Source organism: Lactuca sativa, chromosome 6 (genome assembly GCF_002870075.4).
Source record: "Lactuca sativa cultivar Salinas chromosome 6, Lsat_Salinas_v11, whole genome shotgun sequence".
Taxonomy (NCBI): Eukaryota; Viridiplantae; Streptophyta; class Magnoliopsida; order Asterales; family Asteraceae; genus Lactuca; species Lactuca sativa.
Window position 1 is genome coordinate 39,750,139 of NC_056628.2, and position 20,249 is coordinate 39,770,387.

Here is a 20,249-nt window from a genome sequence, read left to right on the forward strand (position 1 = left end):
AAATTATGTAACAACACTATATATATATATATATATATATATATATATATATATATATATATATATATATATATATATATATATATATATATATATATATATATATATCATGTAACATTTCCAAATACCAATTAATGGTATACTAGTGGTGTACCCACGCAAAGCGGCGATGCCAAATAGTTTCCGGGCAGTAATTAACTCATTTTGTTGAATAGTTTCCTTGCAGCAATTTGATCAAACCATGAAAACAGTTAAGTATTAAGCAAGATACAAAATTTTGATAATTCTTTCGTTTCTACAATTAAACGTTGATAAATAAATTTACGTGTTACTTCCTTATAAATATCAAATCTACAATCATGCATGTTTGTTCTTTTAGATCACCAATAGATAAAAGTTGATGCATAAATATAATGACATGTTTTGCAATAAACATCAAATGACTATTCACGATACATATTGTAACAATTGTAAAATAACGAGTTCTTAATTGTACCTTATTAATCACATAAGACTTCTTTGTACACTATGTTTGATGTGTAGATTGCATCATGATCGAACACTTTTTCTGGCTTTACTAATACCTTTGTATCAACACGTAATATTCCTCTGGATAAGGCCACATAAAGTTGGCCATGTGAGAATACCGATTATGGTAGATAAACTCCCACGTTTGGAATTGTTTGTCCTTAAGCTTTATTGATCGTCATCGAGAAATTAAGGTGAAGTGGAAATTGTTTTCTCTATAATTTGAATGGGAGCATCTCATCATCAGACAGACATAGAGGAATTCTTGGCAAAAACACCCTTTTTACAGCATGCTGACCAACAACTATTTCTGCATCAATGACATTTTACTGAAAGCTCTACATATCAATCTGGTCCATTTACATAATCCATTTGATGGATTGATATTTCGTAATAGTATTATTGGGTTACCAATTTTTAACCGAAGATAATGAGGGGGAGACTACAAACATTCAGTGAGTTTAAGAACTTCGTCGGATATAAGTTATTACTATCGTCTTCCGCTTCATCATAACTGTAGTAAACTTTTTTCTCTCCTGAAAACCACTCGATCATTTAGTTATTTATCTCATCAACACTCTCATTTTTAGTTGTGAATATTACCCTAGAAATGATAAATTCTGAATCAGCTTCGTTGGATTCCAGAGAAGGAAAGATTTGATCAATAAGAACATCCCCTGAGTTAGCTTTATTAGGGTATTTAATATCCATGTCATCAGGTATGCAAATAAAGCTCTCGTCCACTGTTTCCTCATTTCCATCACCGACCCATAATAAAAATTCTGAAAACCACGGGTCAGTTATTGCTCTCATGTTGATTGTTAACCGAAGCCTTTAAATCGATGGCCAAAGAGGTGACATTTGTAAGTGTGTCCATCCATGATTATACAAAGCAAGTAGGCCATGTAATATGACATAAAAGCAGGCATAGGTAGTACCTCTCTCCTTTATCTGGATTAGCATAAACCAATCTTCCTCTCATTGATTTTAGTTTCCGGGGACTCCAACGATGTGTGCTTGAATTCCATGTAAAATGGTTGGGGAAATCCTTGTACATGTATTTTCTAGCATTGGAGTCTTCTTTATTCTTCTCGAAAAATGCCGTCAACATTGTATTCTTATCTTTCTCCCTTTCAACAACATCTTCCATTCTATCACCATATTTGAACCTAACTGTTGATTCGACATATGTATTTGCAAAGCCATCACACAAGGTTGGATCTGAGAAAGCAGAAAGCTGAAAATCCGCCACATCGCCTCAAGAGGGAATACATAAGGTGCATCTTGAAACCCGCATCTTGAAGATGTACTTCACAGATTTTATATCGAACAAACCTCAACGTTGATATGACAATTGGACATCATTAGAGACTTTGGTTTGTATTGAGCCACCCATATATTATCCAATTTTTTATTGCTTATATTCACCTCAATTCAATTATTTCTCCTTCTATATAGTGGATATGAGTCTTCTCCTAATGATGTTTTGTCGTTCAACTGCCTACGATACCTAAAACGACATTTTTTTGGGCACACCCTCCATACATGGACTTTTTTTCTCATAAACTACCACAAGGACCATGAATCATATGATTTTTAACCAGATCATGCATTGTGGGATACTTAATTGGATCTGGAATTTCGGTGCACATGATTTTGTCATAATCGTCTGGATTGTTCATCCTATGTGTAGGTCTCATTAATTGGAGGAAATGTGCATGTGGCAATCCACACTTTTGAAAATCTACGAAATGTACCTATGCTCCTACCCCACCAATGTTATTCCTCTTCAATAATTGTACCTTGAGATCCTCTAATTAAGCACAAAAAATTCTTGCAACAAGATCTGGTCGATCTTGATTTGTTTGTCTTGGGCAATAACTTATCTTCAATTTCTTTCTAATTTGGGTTGATTGTCATTGTAAGGAATATATCAGGCCTCCCATCCTCTTGAACTAAGGTCATGGCATCCAGAAATTGCTTTCGCATGGGCCTCTGATGAAACTTGAAGGTAAGACAAATCATTGTCCAACCATACTTCTTTGACCCTCACCAACATTAGAGCAATCAACAATAGCTCAGTATAAATTAGCTCTAATTTTGGTTTGGTTTCTTTCACAAAAAACCAAACGTGAAGTCTCAATCTTTATGTATGTATCTACCACAAACCGTTGGAACAATCTTCCTCCCTATAGAATTACGTTACAATTTGACGTATCTGGAACTTTTAACAATAGTACTCATGCATAGTTACAATATTCCTACCTTTTGTTGAATAGAATCTGCGATATTATAATTTACATTATACTTATAATGTAGCACCTGGTTCCTAGTACGTATGACCTATCTAAGTAATTTACATTTTTAGCCTTGAACTCGGCGAGTTGTAGGCCCAACTCGCCGAGTAGAGCCGGGTTATTGAGCACGTTTAAGTTGGCGACTCGGCGAGTCCATGTTCTGGACTCGGCGAGTCCCTGCTGTCTGGATGAAACCCTAATTTCAAGGGTTTGCACCTTATTTAAACCAACCTTATGCGAACCAAGCCCGACTCCTTCACCCTCAGAGCTCCCTATATCGTGCTAACCCCGTTTCTTGTGAGATTGAAGTGTTTTGGTGTGATTTCTTGAAGATTTTGAGAGAAAAAGGAGGGTAGATCAAGAGAAGAAGAAGGAGGCCAGATATCTTGGTGTTATTTCAGAGATTCCTTGAGGTATAACTCAGTTTCCTTCTGTTTTTATGCTAAGAGTCCCTTAGAGCATCATTAAAGTCCTTCTTGAGCCATTTCCAAGCTTGTTTATGGATTACGGATGGTAATGAGTTGATTAACCTCTAGATCTAGGCATGTTTGAGCTCCAGAAGCTCAAATCCATGGCCTTTATGGAAATAAATAGCTTAAATGTCCTAGATCTACCATTTTAGTCTTTATTAAGCCTTAAATCCCCATCCTAGGCATGTATACACGTAAAGTTGGAAACTTTACATGTAAAACCTACCCTAAGAGCCCAAATCTATGTATGACATGAGCTGGATTCAAGCAAAATCGAGTATGTAGTAATTGCATGTGAACGACTCGACGAGTCATTCATCAGACTCGGCGAGTCGAGTTGCGAGTCCCCGAGTTTTCCCCCTTTTTCTGTTTGCTGAGTGGAGTCGTGAGTCATGGGGGGGGGGAGACTCAGTGAGTCGGAAGCCAGACTCACCCATGGAGGGACTCGGTGAGTCAATGCCCTGACTCGGCGAGTCCAAGGCCATCTTCTTACCTCAAGAACAGACTCGGCGAGTTATTCGTACAACTCGACGAGTCTCAACATGGGATGTTCATCAGATGAAGATGAACTTGACGAGTTGTTCATGCAACTCGACGAGTAGGATGAAGGACCTTTGGACCCCAGTTTAGAAGGAGAACTCGTCGAGTCAATGCCTAAATCGACGAGTAGAGGCGGGATTAAGGACAATCGAATGGGTAGGGACTCGACGAGTTGGAAAGCCAACTCGGCGAGTCGGGTCAACTGGAAGATGACTTTGACTTGGACTTTGACCTGGTCAAGGGTAAAATGGTCATTTTACCCTAGGTTCAGCTAGCAGTGTTTGACTGAGCATTTTGTGGGAATTATAGCCGGAGGACTTCCGGAACAGCAGCAGCAGTAGTAGACAGTCAGTTCCCGCTCAAATCAGCAGCTACTTTGAGGTGAGTTACCTTCCGGTAGCGGTGGGTCTACGGCCACAATGCCGGCCCACCAGTAGGAGTTGTATGTCAGATGATTGTCTTTGTGATATCATCTAGGTTTGCTACGACCTGATATGTTATGTGCTGGCATGATATGTTATATCTGATAGTAGTAGAGTTCGGTCGTTAGGACCGAAGGGTAGGTCAGACACCCCAGCTATGTCTGACAGTATGTGATGATATGTTTATATGCTGGCCTGATATGATATATGTGGTAGTAGCAGTAGGGTTGAATAGTCCCTGAGGATCGGTTGTTAGGACCGATGGGTAGTCAGCACCCCAGAATGGCTTGACACGGGTAGGACGACACCCCAAAATGGCCGCACCGAGTAGTCAGGCACCCTAGAATAGCCTGGCAGTATGTATGTTATGTGATCGCATGGTATGTGGTACGATGGGAGAACTCACTAAGATTCGTGCTTATAGTTTATAGTTTTGGTTTCAGGTACCTCTTCGTCGAAGGGGAAGGAGCTGGCGCGGTAGTGGCACATCATACACACACACTGTTTTCCGCATTCATGGGATTGTTTTGGGATTTATACTCTGAAATTTTGATGGATCACATGTTTTGGTTTTCAGACTTAGTAAATGTTTATGAAATGGTTTGATCAGACTATGTTTATTTGCAAATGATTTTACTAAATATTGATTGAAAAATGAAATTTTTGGACGTGAAAAATGGGTCGTTACATATAAAGTTTTTTATGTGTACGCTTAAGTTAATAGTTCTTATTTGTAATAAAATTGTAAAATATAATTTAAGGCATATCTTCAAAATCGTCGTCAGCGTTTTCATTTTCAGTAATAATCTCATCTATGGAGACTCCCTGTCTTGGTATTTTAGGATGTCATCCAGACTCTCCGTTGGGAAAGAACAAAGGATAAGACAATGGATGATAACAACTATAGTGAGGTTGAATTGTTTTAGTATGGTTTGACCTCCCATACATAATAATACTTGTCTTATATGCAATGTGTTGTCATTGACTTCAACCCAAACACCAACAACCTCTGTAAATGTGTGGTTCAATAACGTGAAAAATATGTATATCTTTCGTAATAAATATGACACATTTTATTTTAAATAACATAAAGATAAGTAATAGCTTTCACACCTCAGATGTAGCCTGCTTATTGTACGCCCTCTAGTCAAGTTCCACCGATGCATTCAAAGTCACTCTATAATCGTCAAACGAACCTAGATCTAAAAGACGTCAAAATTTTCTAACATATGGGTTCGAAGAAAGAACATGAGTAAGTTTTTCAATAATTTTTCTATCCATATTCGGGTGCTTAGCTCTCTCTCTCTCTCTCTCCCTCTCTATCTGATAATTCATTTTGACCATCATAAAAGTACAACTGCAATTACTTCGACTCGCCTTCCCTTGGAATTAGCTGATCAATATTATGATAGAATGTTCTGTGCGCACAAAAAGTATACACTCCATCAGTCATATTCGCCAATTCTTTATCCACCTTGACACCCAATGATGTGAATGAAAAATTTGAGTTATACACCCTTATGTTGTACCTGAAAACCTCTTCTAGTCGATCTTTCTTTGTGAATAGTTGGAGAAATTATGTGGGAATAGGGGAGTCTGCTAGTTTTGTCTTCCCACTCATGCAACAAAAGGTAGGGAATTCAAATTGTATTATTTTTTCTCCACAATGAACATAGGGATTCTGAACTTTTATGACATGATGTTCCATAGGGATGTTTTTGTAAACAAAATCATATGGATCCTCCTGCAGGGGGTATACTCTAACTGCTCTTAGCCTATTTCGTTCCTTTCTTTGTTGATGGAGGGGGTATACTCTAATTGCTCTTAGCCTATTTCATTCCTTTCTTCACTGATAATATTCTTTGTTATAAGTACTCGTCTTTTGAGCCGCACTTATAGTAGCCACTTGAACCGTCTCCAATGCATTGTCTGTCAACTGTGTTGTAAATTGGCTGGTTCCTTCATCGTTAGCTATCTTTCTCATTTTGTTCTCCTTCTCTCTTGCATAATAGTTGCTATTGTATCTTTTTCGGTTTTCTACAATAATAATTTTTTTTGATGAATATATACATAATATGAATTTAAATATATAATACATACATGTGTGTTTGTATACCTCTTTGTTAATCAGTACCATGTTGGCAAACATCATGATTTTCAATTTCCTTTTCCATAATCCTCATTGCATACTGTAATAAAAATTTAAAGAATAAGAATTTATTAGAAGGTATAAGATAAGAGTGGCGTAGGAGAGGAATTGGAAATTTGAATCTTATAACCTAATGCTTTTAACATTAACAACCTACCTTAGATAAAACTATCACCAAAAAATTATCTTAAATTAATATATAATCAAATTCAAAATAAACACAAAAACCCTACCTTAGGTAAAACTATCACAAAAAAATTCACCATATAAAACCTACCTTAGACAAAACTATCACCAAAAGTTTATCTTAAATTAATATAAGGTCAAATCCAAAATAAAAATACAAAAAATAAAAATAAAAAAACATTCACCAACAAATGTTTGACAACAAAATAGGTCGACTCTTAAATAAACACACATTGAAAATATGAAAATCAACCACAAAATGTCTCACACAAAATTAAAGATTCTTCTTGGCATAAGTCTAATGTTAGTTGCATCCGCCATCATCGGTTTGAACATTATGTTGGTTAACTTGGTTGAAATTAAAATGTTTAATGTAAATAGGATAATAATTATAAAAAAGGTTTGAATTAGTTAATTTTATATTACTATAACTATGAAAATTTCAAAAATAGAAATCCCACTTACTCATAGCTGAATGAACCAACTTTAATCGGGAAGCATATATTAGTTAATTTTGGTATTTGCCTTGGGAATAGATTTTTATAGTTTTTAAAAGCAAATATAATGATTAGTAATCGTTCATAATTTCATATTTGTTCTTATATTATGGAAAAAATCTAAAAATTCCAACAAACCAGCTTAAAAAATAGTAAAAAAAAAATGTTTCGATTACCTTTTTAAGATCGGGTATGAGTGGTTGACAATCAAACTAATTTTTCATATTTTATTTTATTCACTAAACTGTTTGTTTGTATGAGCAATTAAAAAATTAATACTTTTTGTTTCTTCCAACCCAGTTTATTTATAGAAACTTAGATATTTTTTAAATCTTAAAAATTTGCAAGTTATCCAAAAAATAAAATTTAATGAAACATATATGTAAGGGTCAAAATAAATCAGAAGTATGATGAGTCTTTTGGATCTCTTTGCATTAAACATTGGTGTCAGACTCATTTCTTAATCCTCTCTCTTTCTACAATTATAGTTCTTAAAACAAGTTCATTGTATAATTTCACTAATCCAAAAATTAAAATCAGTAATAAATTTGAAGTTTAGTTAGACAAAAGATTTTATCTCTATTTTTTTATCCGAACGTAAGAGATTGGTTACACCTTTTCAATTGCTAACGAACTCACACGATTTACCTTACTGAAAATCACTGCAATCCTCATATTAGGACCATATTGCCCCTTAACACTATTTTTATAATAAAAAAAATCAATTTTTAAAGTTTTAGGAACATATTGCCCTGCACACTGTTTTTATATTAACAAAATTCAATTTTTATAGTTTTAGGACCATATTGCCTTGCACACTATTTTTATATTAATAAAATTCAATTTTTACAGTTTTAGGACCATATTGCCCCTACACACTGTTTTCGAGCTCTAAGTGTAAACATCAGAGCATCCCCCAGAACCATATCATATGAATCATAAAATACGAGGAGCGGTACGATCACGTCTTTGCCTTGCCATAATCTCCTGAAGTACCTGAAATAATACACTGCACTGTAAGCCCAAAAGCTTAGTGAGTTACCCCCAAAATACCAACCACATACAACCATAATCATAACATATTGTATCACAATACAAAACAGCCATGCCTCTCAAGTCTGCAACGTGACTGGTCCGCCCTCAAGAGGCCTTCAGTTCACCTGGTCCACTCTCTGAGTCTACAGTATGACTGGACCGCCCGATCCTGGCCTTCAGTCTATCTGGATCTATCCGAGCCTTCGGTATGACTGGACCGCCATATGGGCCTACAATCTATCCGGACCACTCGTAGGGTATGTTGGCCTTCAGCACAAAGCAGGACCGCCTCAACCCAAACATCAAGCAAATAACCATGTGTACATATAACAGGTAATCGCATAACAGTCCATAGGCAAAAAAATCGATCTAGCCGATCGTAAAGCATAGCATCATCCTTACCAGGATATCGACCTAACCGGTCACTAACATAACATCATCCTATATACCAGGATACCGACCTAAACCAGGTCACTGACATAATACTGTCCTAATTACCAGGACGCCGATCTAACAGATCAATAAGGACATCAACAATACAAGTACAAATATTAGATATAACTATCTCATAGATCATCGATCATAGCAATCTCTCATGACCAAGGCATCGACCTAACCAGGTCACTAAAATATCAATCCCAACGGATCACATGAGCATAACAACATACTGTCTATTCTGATACCAATCTAACAGATCATAACCATATGTAGCATACTGTAACCAAGATAACAACTAAAAGGGACGGCCTTGGTGCCTTAGACCCTATTGATATAGTGAGGATAACTCACCTGAAATTGCTGACTGAAAAGATAAGACCCAGCTGCTCCGACCTCCGACACGATCGTCGCCACTGAACACTACCAAAGAACCAATTCCATAAATACCAATATTACCAAATTACCCTTGGAAGTCAAACTGGTCAACTCTTGGTCAAGGTCAAAGTCCTCAGTCAAAGTCAACCTTCCTGGTTGAATCTACTCGCCGAGTCAACCCGTCGATTCGCCAGGTTCCCTTACCCAGAAAACTCTCATAACACAACTTAACTCGTCGAGTGGCCCAAAGACTCGCCGAGTCCAACGATCTCTGAGTCCCATCCTGTCCAACTCACTGGGTCACCAACCGACTCACTAATCCAAGGCTTTAACCAAAAGAGGTTGGGGTTCTGTGACCTGACTCGCCGAGTTCAAGGCAATCTTCAACAGACTCGCCGAGTTGCTCTTCCAACTCATCGAGTCCATGCACGTGTTCATACAACTCGTCGAGTACACCCATGTGACTCGCCGAGTCTCTCCAGTTCTCAATCCATTCAGAGGCTTTTCGAGCCATGCTGAGGCTCCAATCCTTAGACCCACCCTTATACAATCTATCCCTCACATAAAGTTGCAAACTTTACGTGAAACCAAAGAGATATAGGCCCAAAACACACTAGGGCTTGGGTTTTAGACAAAAGGGCTTCACCAACAATTCAATAACTGATGCTTTATGACTTTCTGGACCAATACAAGTCTAGATCTGAAGTAGAAAATCTCAGATTTGGACTCCAAACCCAAAGTGGATCTCAATCATACCAAAATGGCCCCAAATCTGATTCAAGAATAAATCTAGAAGCAACAAAGGAAAGGTAACAGCTCATAACCTCCAAGATATGCCCAAAACTGCAGTAGATTCTAGATCTGCACTACTTTCTTGATGTAAATGTTGGATAAGGTGTCTAAGTCCATAACTTATTTGGTATATACTTGACCCGACCCGACATGGTCCATTTGGGTTGCATTTCACCCGAACAGTTTATGGATAATTTTATGAGAGTTATACACATATGCTTATTAATATATTATAAGTTATAATATATTAATATGAGGTTATGTTATTTAATTAGTCTTAGTCTTAAATTAATTATGAATTAATTTAGAGATTAAAAGAAAGACTAATTAGATTATGGGCTATTGGTTTTATATGGTGTGGGCTAACACTCATTTGTTAATGGGCTAGGCTTGGATGGAAGTCCATGGATGATCCATGGAGCTTTTAAACCATGGATCCTTGGTAAAGGAAAGGTCATGGGTTATTAGGGTTTCACCCTAACCATGTACACTATATAAGCATGCTTATGGTGCATGAAATGGAAACTAGTAAACTAGTGTGTGTGTGTGTGTGTGCTTGTGTGTGGCCGAAAATTGCAAGTGTGTATACTCTCTCAAAGTTTTCCAAGTGTTTGTGGTGATTTATGATTCCATTTGAGGCATTCACACTATTGGTGCTTGGCCCTCAAACTCCTCAAGAATCAAACTCATCAAAAAGGTATGTAATCTCTTCTAACTCTTTTATGTTGAAATGTTCCCCATGCCATGTTAGATAGGTTATGAACCTTGGAAAATTATTATTTTGCATGTATTTAGACAAACATAGATCCAAGGTTTATTAGGGTTGCATGCACACTTAGGAAGTGTTAGATTGCTCAAAACCCAACAATGGTATCAGAGTCAGGTTTGCTTGTTTGATACTTGATGCAAAATAGTTGAAAAAGTCGAAAAACTTGTTGTCTGCCTGATGAACTCACCGAGTCCATGGGGGGACTCGCCGAGTTCATGTGTATCTTCAACCTACTCGCCGAGTAGGTTCATGCACTCGACGAGTAGGAGCCACAGAGTGCAGATTTTCGACTTTTGCTGCTGGAAATGGACTAGAAACATTACCCTAAACTGTTTTGGTGTTTTAAAACTTGTTTTAGTTGGTGTAATGGTTGTTCTAATCCATTTACAATAGCATATATCAAAATTCCATGATTTTATGTGTTCATATAATTCTTGAAATTTTGATGATCATGTTCATGTTCTTATGAATTTAGAAGATGATAGGAATTATTTGCTGAATTGTTTAGAATTAATTCTTGATCATTTATGTGTTTTAACGGAGTCCATAATTTGTTCTCAAGTTATGGATATCCAAAGGTCACTTTCTTTAACACACACATTTAAACACATAAGTTACATGAAAATGAAGAGTCTTCATTTTTATGAACCTTTAATTCATAAGTTATGAAATGAAAAGTTTTGGATAGTTACAAAATTTGTCCTCAAGTTTTGGAATTTGTAAAGTTTCACACACTTTAATAAACTTTAATTCCAACCCTTAGAGTTTTAATAGTTAAAATTCAACCCTTATACTATTTATAACATTAAGGTTAATTATTATATATATGTATAAGAATAAGTCGTTCTACCGTTAGTAGGCCTCATTCACGAAGCCGGTCTATAAGGTGGGTATAAGGTTGTTGCCTATAAAATGGCGACTTAATGGGTGTCCACTCTCACCCACCGCTTGCTTGACTGGTGGAGGGTCGTTAGCCGAACGGGTAGGACAATGACTTTAAATCCTCATTAAAAGTATAATGATTATTATAAAGTAACTAAACCTTTTTTTAATTCCCAATCTTAGTTATTTTAGGAAAAATGTGAACATGGTGCTAGTCCATGGAATTCACACTTTGTACCTTACCAAGTCGTTGGTGGAGCGTGTGTGGTTAACCGGCACACTAACTTGGACTAGTAAGGATCACGAAGGGTGACTTAATGTTTTTCATAGATCAATGGAGCGTGTGTGGTTAACCGGCACATTGATTAGGTGATAATATTAAGGGTACCAAGTGAATTAGCATGGTTATTCACACCTTGTTTTGTGATCCTCGGCATCCCGGTCACAAAACTTGAAGGGCACAATCGAGATTGAAACATGCCATTGAAAAGCTCAATGAATCTCAAACGAATCTAGGAATTTCAAATCCAATTAAAACCTAATAATTCATTTTGTTTTTCATGGTGGAAATTGGTGAATCGTCATTCACCTACCTTTCAAATATATTATTACTTAGATTACGGCATCCCTCTTCTAAGTATAATGTATTGTGATTGGGTCCTAGCCTTAATATTACATTTGGGTGTCTTATTAAGGATTCTATATATCTAATCTAAAATTGCCTTCTTCTTTCAGATGTCTTCCAACACTAATGCTTCAGGCTCTAACCCAACTGGTTCTTTTTCTCTCATGAATCTTTGTGGGAGGGTCATCTTTGATGGATCCAACTTCATGGATTGGATTTGGAACATCAGGATGGTTACTCATTATGAGGACAAGGAATATGTCCTCGATAAGGAGTTAAAAGAGCTTGATGAGTCTACTGCTACTCCTGAGGACATCGCTGAATTGAGGACACATGAGAGAGATGCTACTAAGGTGGCATGTATCATGATGGCCACGATGACAGCTGAGCTCCAAAAGTCATATGAAGATTTCTACCCTTTTGAGATGCACCAAGACCTGATGGAAAGGTACCATCAGAGTGCTCGTCAGGAGTGGTATGAAATAATCTCCTCCATAATAACTACCTGCATGAAGGACGGTGATTCCATCATGGCTCACATGCAAAAGATGCAAAGGTATGTGGACCGTTTGCTGAAGCTGAATGTGAACATCCCTGAGGAGTTGGCAATTGACATCATTTTGCACTCCTTACCTTCTTGTTATGACCATTTTCGTATGACATATCATATGAACAAGGAGGAAGTTACCCTCAGCAAGCTTCAAGGACTCTTGAAGACCGTTGAAACCGGTCTTAAGGGCAAAGCGGTTGTTACCTCTACTACTCCTACTCCAACATTTACCCATGTTTTGGCTATCGGGCAAGGCAAAGGGAAAAAGAGGAAGCACCCTTCGAAGGGTACCAAGGGAAAGTCTCTTGAAGGCTCCTCATCGAAGACCAAGAGCGGTTCTGTCACTCCTTCTGCCATTCCCAAGGATGCTGAATGCTTTTATTGCCATGAAAAGGCACACTGGAAGCGAAACTGCCCTAAGTACTTGCAGGATCTAAAGGATGGGAAAGTGAAACCCACCCATGCAGGTATTTACACTATATTGTCTAATTACTCAACATATTCTAACTCTTGGGTGCTTGATATAGGATGTGGTATTCACATATGTTCTGATTTGCAGGGCCTAAGAAGAAGTGAGGATGTGGAGCACGGGAAGATAAACTTGATCATGGGGAATAGGAAGGCTTCACCTGTTTCCAAGATTGGAGTTTATACTTTGTTGCTTAATAATGGGTTAAAATTAGATTTGAATAAATGTGTGTACTCGTCTGAAATGGCGAGGAATATTATTTCTTTTCATGCTTTGTACAAACAAGGTTTTACCTTTTCGTTTGATAATGAATGTGGTGGTATTAATGCTTTCTTTAAAAATGTGTTTTATTTTAAAGCGTTACCTTGTGATGGTGTGTATGAAACTGTGTCGATTGTAGACAACTTAGGAAATAATGTGTTGTATATTGATTCTTCTACTAGCCTAGATAAAGCATCATTGTGGCATTGTCGTCTTGGACATGTAAACAAGAAACACATAGGCCAACTCCAAAAGAGTGGAGTCTTAGAATCATTCGACCTTAAATCGGATGATAGTTGTGAATCTTGTCTACTTGGAAAGATGACAAAATCACCCTTCACTGGAACTTGTGAAAGGGGTGAGGGTTTGTTGGACCTAATACATACTGATGTATGTGGGCCATTCAAAACCGCCACAAGGGATGCTAATCGGTATTATGTGGCTTTTATTGATGATTTTAGTAGATATGGGTATGTCTACTTAATCAAACATAAGTCAGAAACCTTTAAAAGGTTTAAGGAATTCAAACAGGAAGTAGAAAATCAATTGGGCAGGAACATTAAGATGCTTCGATCCGATCGAGGTGGTGAGTATCTTAGTACCGAGTTCCTTGACTATCTTAAGGAGTGTGGGATTGTCTCACAATTAACTCCTCCCAGGACACCACAGCTGAATGGTGTAGCTGAGAGGCGTAATCGAACCTTGTTGGACATGGTTCGCTCTATGATGAGTCGAGTTTCGCTACCAATCTCTTTTTGGGGGTATGCCTTAGAGACTGCTGCCCATATCCTTAATCTAGTCCCTACAAAGAAGGTTACCAAAACACCTCATGAGATGTGGACTGGGAAGGTTCCCAATTTGAACCACATCAAGATTTGGGGTTGCGAGGCTTTCGTGAGGCGTGAAACTCATGATAAGCTCGAACCCCGAAGTGAAAGGTGTATTTTCATCGGCTACCCACAGAAATCTTTCGGTTACCTCTTCTACAGACCCAGTGAGAATGTGGTCTTTGTAGCGAGAAGAGGGGTCTTTCGTGAGAGAGAATTTATAAGCCAAGGAGACAGTGGGAGGCAAATTGATCTTGAAGAAATTCAAGAAGCAATTGGTGAAGGAACCTCAGACACTAGCAATCAACCTGAGGAGGAAACTCCTGTTGAGCAAGCTGACATGTCTGTACCTCCGAGGCGTTCCACACGGGTTAGGAACACACCTTCGTTTTATTATGGGTTTCATATTACTACGGAAGGTGATACGTTTATCAGCGATAGTACACTGGTAAATTTGGATGAACCTAGCAGTGTTAAGGAAGCCATGGCAGGCCCGGAGTCTGCTAAATAGAAGGAGGCTATGGACAGCGAGATACAGTCCATGTATGACAATCAAGTTTGGAACTTGGTTGACAATGTACCAGGCCGTAAAACAGTCGGGTGCAAATGGATCTTCAAGAAGAAGACCGACATGGAAGGAAAAGTGCATACTTATAAGGCTCGACTGGTTGCGAAGGGTTTTACTCAGACTCAGGGTATTAATTATGATGAAACCTTCTCGCTGATAGCAAAGATTAAGTCTATTAGGGTTATGCTAGCCATTGCAGCATTTCATGATTATGAAATATGGCAAATGGATGTCAAAACCGCTTTCCTTAATGGAAAGTTGGCTGAGGATGTGTACATGAACCAGCCAGAGGGTTTTGTCAGTGCAAAGTACCCTAATAGAGTATGCAAGCTTGAGAAATCCATTTATGGATTAAAACAAGCATCTCGTAGTTGGAATCCTTGTTTTGATGAGAAGGTCAAGGAGTTTGGCTTCTCAAGAAGTGAAGATGAGTCTTGCGTGTATGTCAGAGCTAGTGGGAGTATAGTTAGCTTCTTGGTACTGTATGTGGATGACATACTACTTATAGGAAATGACATCCCAACCTTGCAGGAGGTTAAGTCCTGACTTGGGAAGTGCTTTGCTATGAAGGACCTAGGGGAGGCTGCCTATATCCTAGGGATAAGGATATTAAGAGAAAGGAGTAAAAGACTAATTGGACTTAGTCAGAGCACCTACTTGGATAAGGTGTTGAAAAGGTTCAACATGCAGAACTCCAAGAAAGGAGATTTACCGATCCAAAGCAATGCCAAACTAAGTAAGACTCAGAGTCCGAGTACAGAGGCAGAGATAGCTGAGATGAGCCAATTACCGTATGCTTCCGCTGTTGGCTCGATCATGTATGCTATGACTTGTACCCGCCCTGATGTGGCATTTGCTTTGAGCATGGTCAGCAGGTATCAGGGGAACCCTGGCAAGGCTCATTGGACCGCGGTAAAGAACATTCTCAAGTATCTGCGGAGGACTAAGGATTGGATCCTTACCCTTGGTGGGAGTGATGACTTGAGAGTATTAGGGTATAATGATGCTGGTTTTCAGACTGATAGGGATAACTTCCGCTCTCAGTCGGGCTAGGTCTTTACCTTAAATGGAGGGGCAATTTCTTGGAAGAGTTCCAAGCAGGAGACAGTGGCTGATTCGACTTGTGAATCAGAGTATATAGCACTGAGTGAAGCAGCGAAGGAGGCGATATGACTAAAGAACTTCATCGGAGACCTTGGAGTTGTACCAGCTATTAAGGAACCTATGGAGATTTTCTGTGACAACAATAGTGCGGTTGCCTTAGCCAAGGAACCAAGAGATCATGGCAGATCCCGACACATTGACAGAAAATATCACTTCATAAGACACAAGATTGAAGAAGGACTCCTCGTGACAAGGAGGATATCGTCGGATGAGAATCCTGCAGATCCCCTTACGAAGGGACTGACGAGGGTTAAGCATTTTCAGCATGCGAGGCGCATCGGGCTGAGGGACGATATTAGTTTTACAGATTAGATAGTTTTCCTGAAACTTGTAAAATGTAATCGACATTTGATGATGAATAAAATTTGTGATTTATTTATGAGTAAAGTGTTACTGTCATTGTCAATTATTTACCATTGTTTCAGTTTTGCATGTTTTGACTTCCAGAATAATTAATTTATTCAAACTTCCACAATCGGTCATACGTCAGAAGTAGGTATGAATCAAGATTGTCATGAATTGGGTTTGTAGATGGCTAAAGGTGTTTAGACATGACAATGGTTACTACAACATTCATGAGTACTCATAAGTTATGAGTATTGGTATAAACCCACGCTCACTTGTATCACTTCATGGAATTTATCTCGAGTGATCGTGAGACGATAATATCATATAAGTCTTCAAACCTAGAGATATGAGTTGTTACCTATGAGTTGGTTGTGCATTGATTGGACGTAAACGCATCAGTAACTTGATGTTATAAAATGTGCCTTTGTGTACAATTCAACAAGTAGTAGAACAAGCATATGAGTCGAAGTTTATCTGTTCCTTCTAGAAATAGAAGCGATATCTGGGCCCCTCAATGATTTTGTGTTGACCCATGTACCGGGCCCGGTCAGAACTAAACTGATGTGTTCAGTAAAGTTCTTTGTCAAACAAATCGGAAATCGAGAAACAACTGCCAGACAATAAGCAAGACATAGTTCCATGTGTTTGTCCGGCTGATATCATGAGAACAGAGGATTAAATGATCACTTGTCTTAAAATGGCGCTTCATAGTTCAACAGAGTTTTCGAGAGCTACGATTGTTGGTTGGTTCCTGAAGTTATATAGGCAAATAGAGTTATTAGACTTATCCAAGTGGGAGTCTGTTGGATAAGGTGTCTAAGTCCATAACTTATTTGGTATATACTTGACCCGACCCGGCATGATCCATTTGGGTTGCATTTCACCCGAACAGTTTATGGATAATTTTATGAGAGTTATACGCATATGTTTATTAATATATTATAAGTTATAATATATTAATATGAGGTTATGTTATTTAATTAGTCTTAGTCTTAAATTAATTATGAATTAATTTAGAGATTAAAAGAAAGACTAATTAGATTATGGGCTATTGGTTTTATATGGTGTGGGCTAACACTCATTTGTTAATGGGCTAGGCTTGGATGGAAGTCCATGGATGATTCATGGAGCTTTTAACCCATGGATCCTTGGAAAAGGAAAGGTCATGGGTTATTAGGGTTTCACCCTAACCATGTACACTATATAAGCATGCTTATGGTGCATGAAATGGAAACTAGTGAACTAGTGTGTGTGTGCTTGTGTGTGGCCGAAAATTGCAAGTGTGTATACTCTCTCAAAGTTTTCCAAGTGTTTGTGGTGATTCGTGATTCCATTTGAGGCATTCACACTATTGGTGCTTGGCCCTCAAACTCCTCAAGAATCAAACTCATCAAAAAGGTATGTAATCTCTTCTAACTCTTTTATGTTGAAATGTTCCCCATGCCATGTTAGATAGGTTATGAACCTTGGAAAATTATTATTTTTCATGTATTTAGACAAACATAGATCCAAGGTTTATTAGGGTTGCATGCACACTTAGGAAGTGTTAGATTGCTCAAAACCCAACAGTAAACCCTTTTGATCTTCAAGTTTCTTCCACTAGAACACCTCTCAAAGCTTCAATCTCCCTCAAATGGCCTTATACACACGATCTAGGGTTTACTGGATCTCAAAGGGGGATAAGGGAGCTGAGGGGAGGACATTAAGTCCTTTAAATAGGGTGCAAACCCTAAGATTCAGGTTTTTCTCATTCCAACACCAACTCGTCGAGTCCAGCTTCCGACTCGGCGAGTTGGTCACTTAATTCGAGACCCAAACCCGCTCCGACTCGGCGAGTAAGCGTACCTACTCGTCGAGTCCCTTCTTCAAAATTAAATTTTAAACTCTGAAATCGTACTTCTGAAATTCGAGATGTTACACTAATTAAGTATTCTAAATAGAATTTGTAGCATTAGTGACGATAAGCATGGGTATAAATGTCACTTTAGCTTTAGAATTGAAAAAAATGTTTCATCAATATTAAATTAAAATTCCCAAAACAAAGATTGTTACAACTTTTATGAGATAAACACTTAACAAAGAGAAACAATGAAGAATTGAAGAAAAAGAAACACATGTTTTACTAAAGCTACATGTTTTAAATCTTATTCGTATTTCATAAAACTAGAAACAAAAAATAGATACAAGCTTTAAAATGGATCTTAATCCTATAAATCATTTGTGAAAGTTGATGACATTATTATATTAATACTAATTACTAACCTTCCTCAACTTGAAGTACCATAGTTTCTGCATCTTCAGGTTCAAACTCTTCAACCTTCTTTTGGGCCCCACTAATAAACAAATACTGACAATTCTTTGGATTTGTTTGAATCACAATTACATGCTTGCAGCATGGAGCTTTCATGGTAAAGCTCCATATCTTAAATAATATCAAGAATCATAATGAATAATCCTGGAAAAAGGTGAATTCAGTGATATTACTTGGAAATATTTAAAATTTATAGCTTACCTTTGTAGAGTAATAATTTCCAACTTGCTTCTTTTCGACATTGAACCTTACACCCTTTGCAATCACGGGGAAGAACATGATGAAGAAGATACAAATATTTTGTGAGTATCAATGGAAAATAGGATTAACAAAGTTTGTTTTAGAAAGCGTTCATGTGTGGAAATACATTAGCAGCCACGTGATTAGATAAAGTTTCGGTAAATATGCTTTTGTTGGTTTAATAAACGCTTGCTTCTGTATATAGATTTATGCAGATTATGTAGTCTTTTATGATGAAAAAGTGAATCTACGTTTGGATTTGACAGAATCTTTGTTTCATGAATGTAAATTGATGTTCTTGCCTTTAAAGCCTTAACGATTGATGGCTTTCACATGCATTTTGGACTAAAAATACAAAGGATCATTAAACTTAGAGAAAGCATCTCCAGCACATGTTTTTGTGAGCCCATATCTTTGCCCAATTGGAGTCCTGAAATAAAAAAAATACCATTTACACACAATATGTATATTAATATATTAGTAATAGAGTAATAATACTTACGCAATGTAGATAATTGATAAAGCGTTGTGTGTCTGCAGCTAAAGGAGCACCACTGCATAGCATGAAACGAATGTCTCCTCCAAGTATAGAACATATCTTCTTAAAAACAATAGCATCCTAGAATAGATCAGGTTATAGACATATTTAGAACAACTTTACATGCGTGAAATTTATTTTCTTTAGAACAACTTTACATCTGTGAATCTTACCACGACAATTTTATGTAGGCTAAAATAATCAAAACCACTTAATTTTTTTTTATTCTTTTTCAATTTTAGATTTTAACATACCAGCTACCACTGCAATAGTGAGCTAATCTCCAATTCTTCTGATGCGTGAGGCACCTTTTCTATATGATTTGAAGCGCTCTAATGCTGGATCGTTTGCCAAAAGCTGCAAAAAGTACACATTTTCACAAGTTGAGTTTATATAATTGGTTGTAATGCTTGACATACGGACATTAATCTTTTCTACATATAAAAAGATATAAAAACATCAGCTTCTTGACCATGCATTACCAAGAAGAAATTGATAAGGAAAAAAAAACAATAGAATAACTTCCTTGAAACTCTTGGCTATGAATAAACACAAAACATCATGTTTAATAAACATTCAAATGTTGATTTCCTATGTTAGTCAGCTGTCAGCTGTCAGCCCCATATACATAAATGTTATGGATAAATAATTTTGAATATTTGGAAATTTGAAGAGTTGTTAATGCCAAAAGAAATGGCAAGAAATTCTTGTAGTCATAGAAAATAATATGGTTTGCAGAAAGATTTGAGAAGAAAAAGAATACACATTATATCGGGAATTATTATGCCACTCATGGTACACATTACATAACTCACAGTTACAGATAGGAAGGCAGATGTAGTGCTCATTTTGACACGAAGAGGCATGTCTCAGAAGGATGATATGTTAAAGCATTATAGGTTATCATAGGCAAGCAAGTATACTGTATACATAATCATGCCAAATAATTGCATAAAATAGCCAAAATG

At 37.4% G+C, this 20,249-nt stretch overlaps 1 protein-coding gene across 1 annotated transcript; it reads right to left on the reverse strand.

The window, feature by feature from the left end:
- Positions 1 to 6,103: 6,103 nt before the first annotated feature.
- Positions 6,104 to 18,782, reverse strand: LOC128126777 (uncharacterized). The gene is made up of 5 exons (XM_052764888.1): positions 18,705 to 18,782; positions 18,455 to 18,614; positions 6,564 to 6,574; positions 6,392 to 6,446; positions 6,104 to 6,294 (listed from the first exon to the last, which is right to left on the reverse strand). The coding sequence occupies exons 1-5, from the start codon at positions 18,780 to 18,782 to the stop codon at positions 6,104 to 6,106; spliced, it is 495 nt and encodes a 164-aa protein (XP_052620848.1).
- Between the last annotated feature and the right edge of the window lie 1,467 nt (positions 18,783 to 20,249).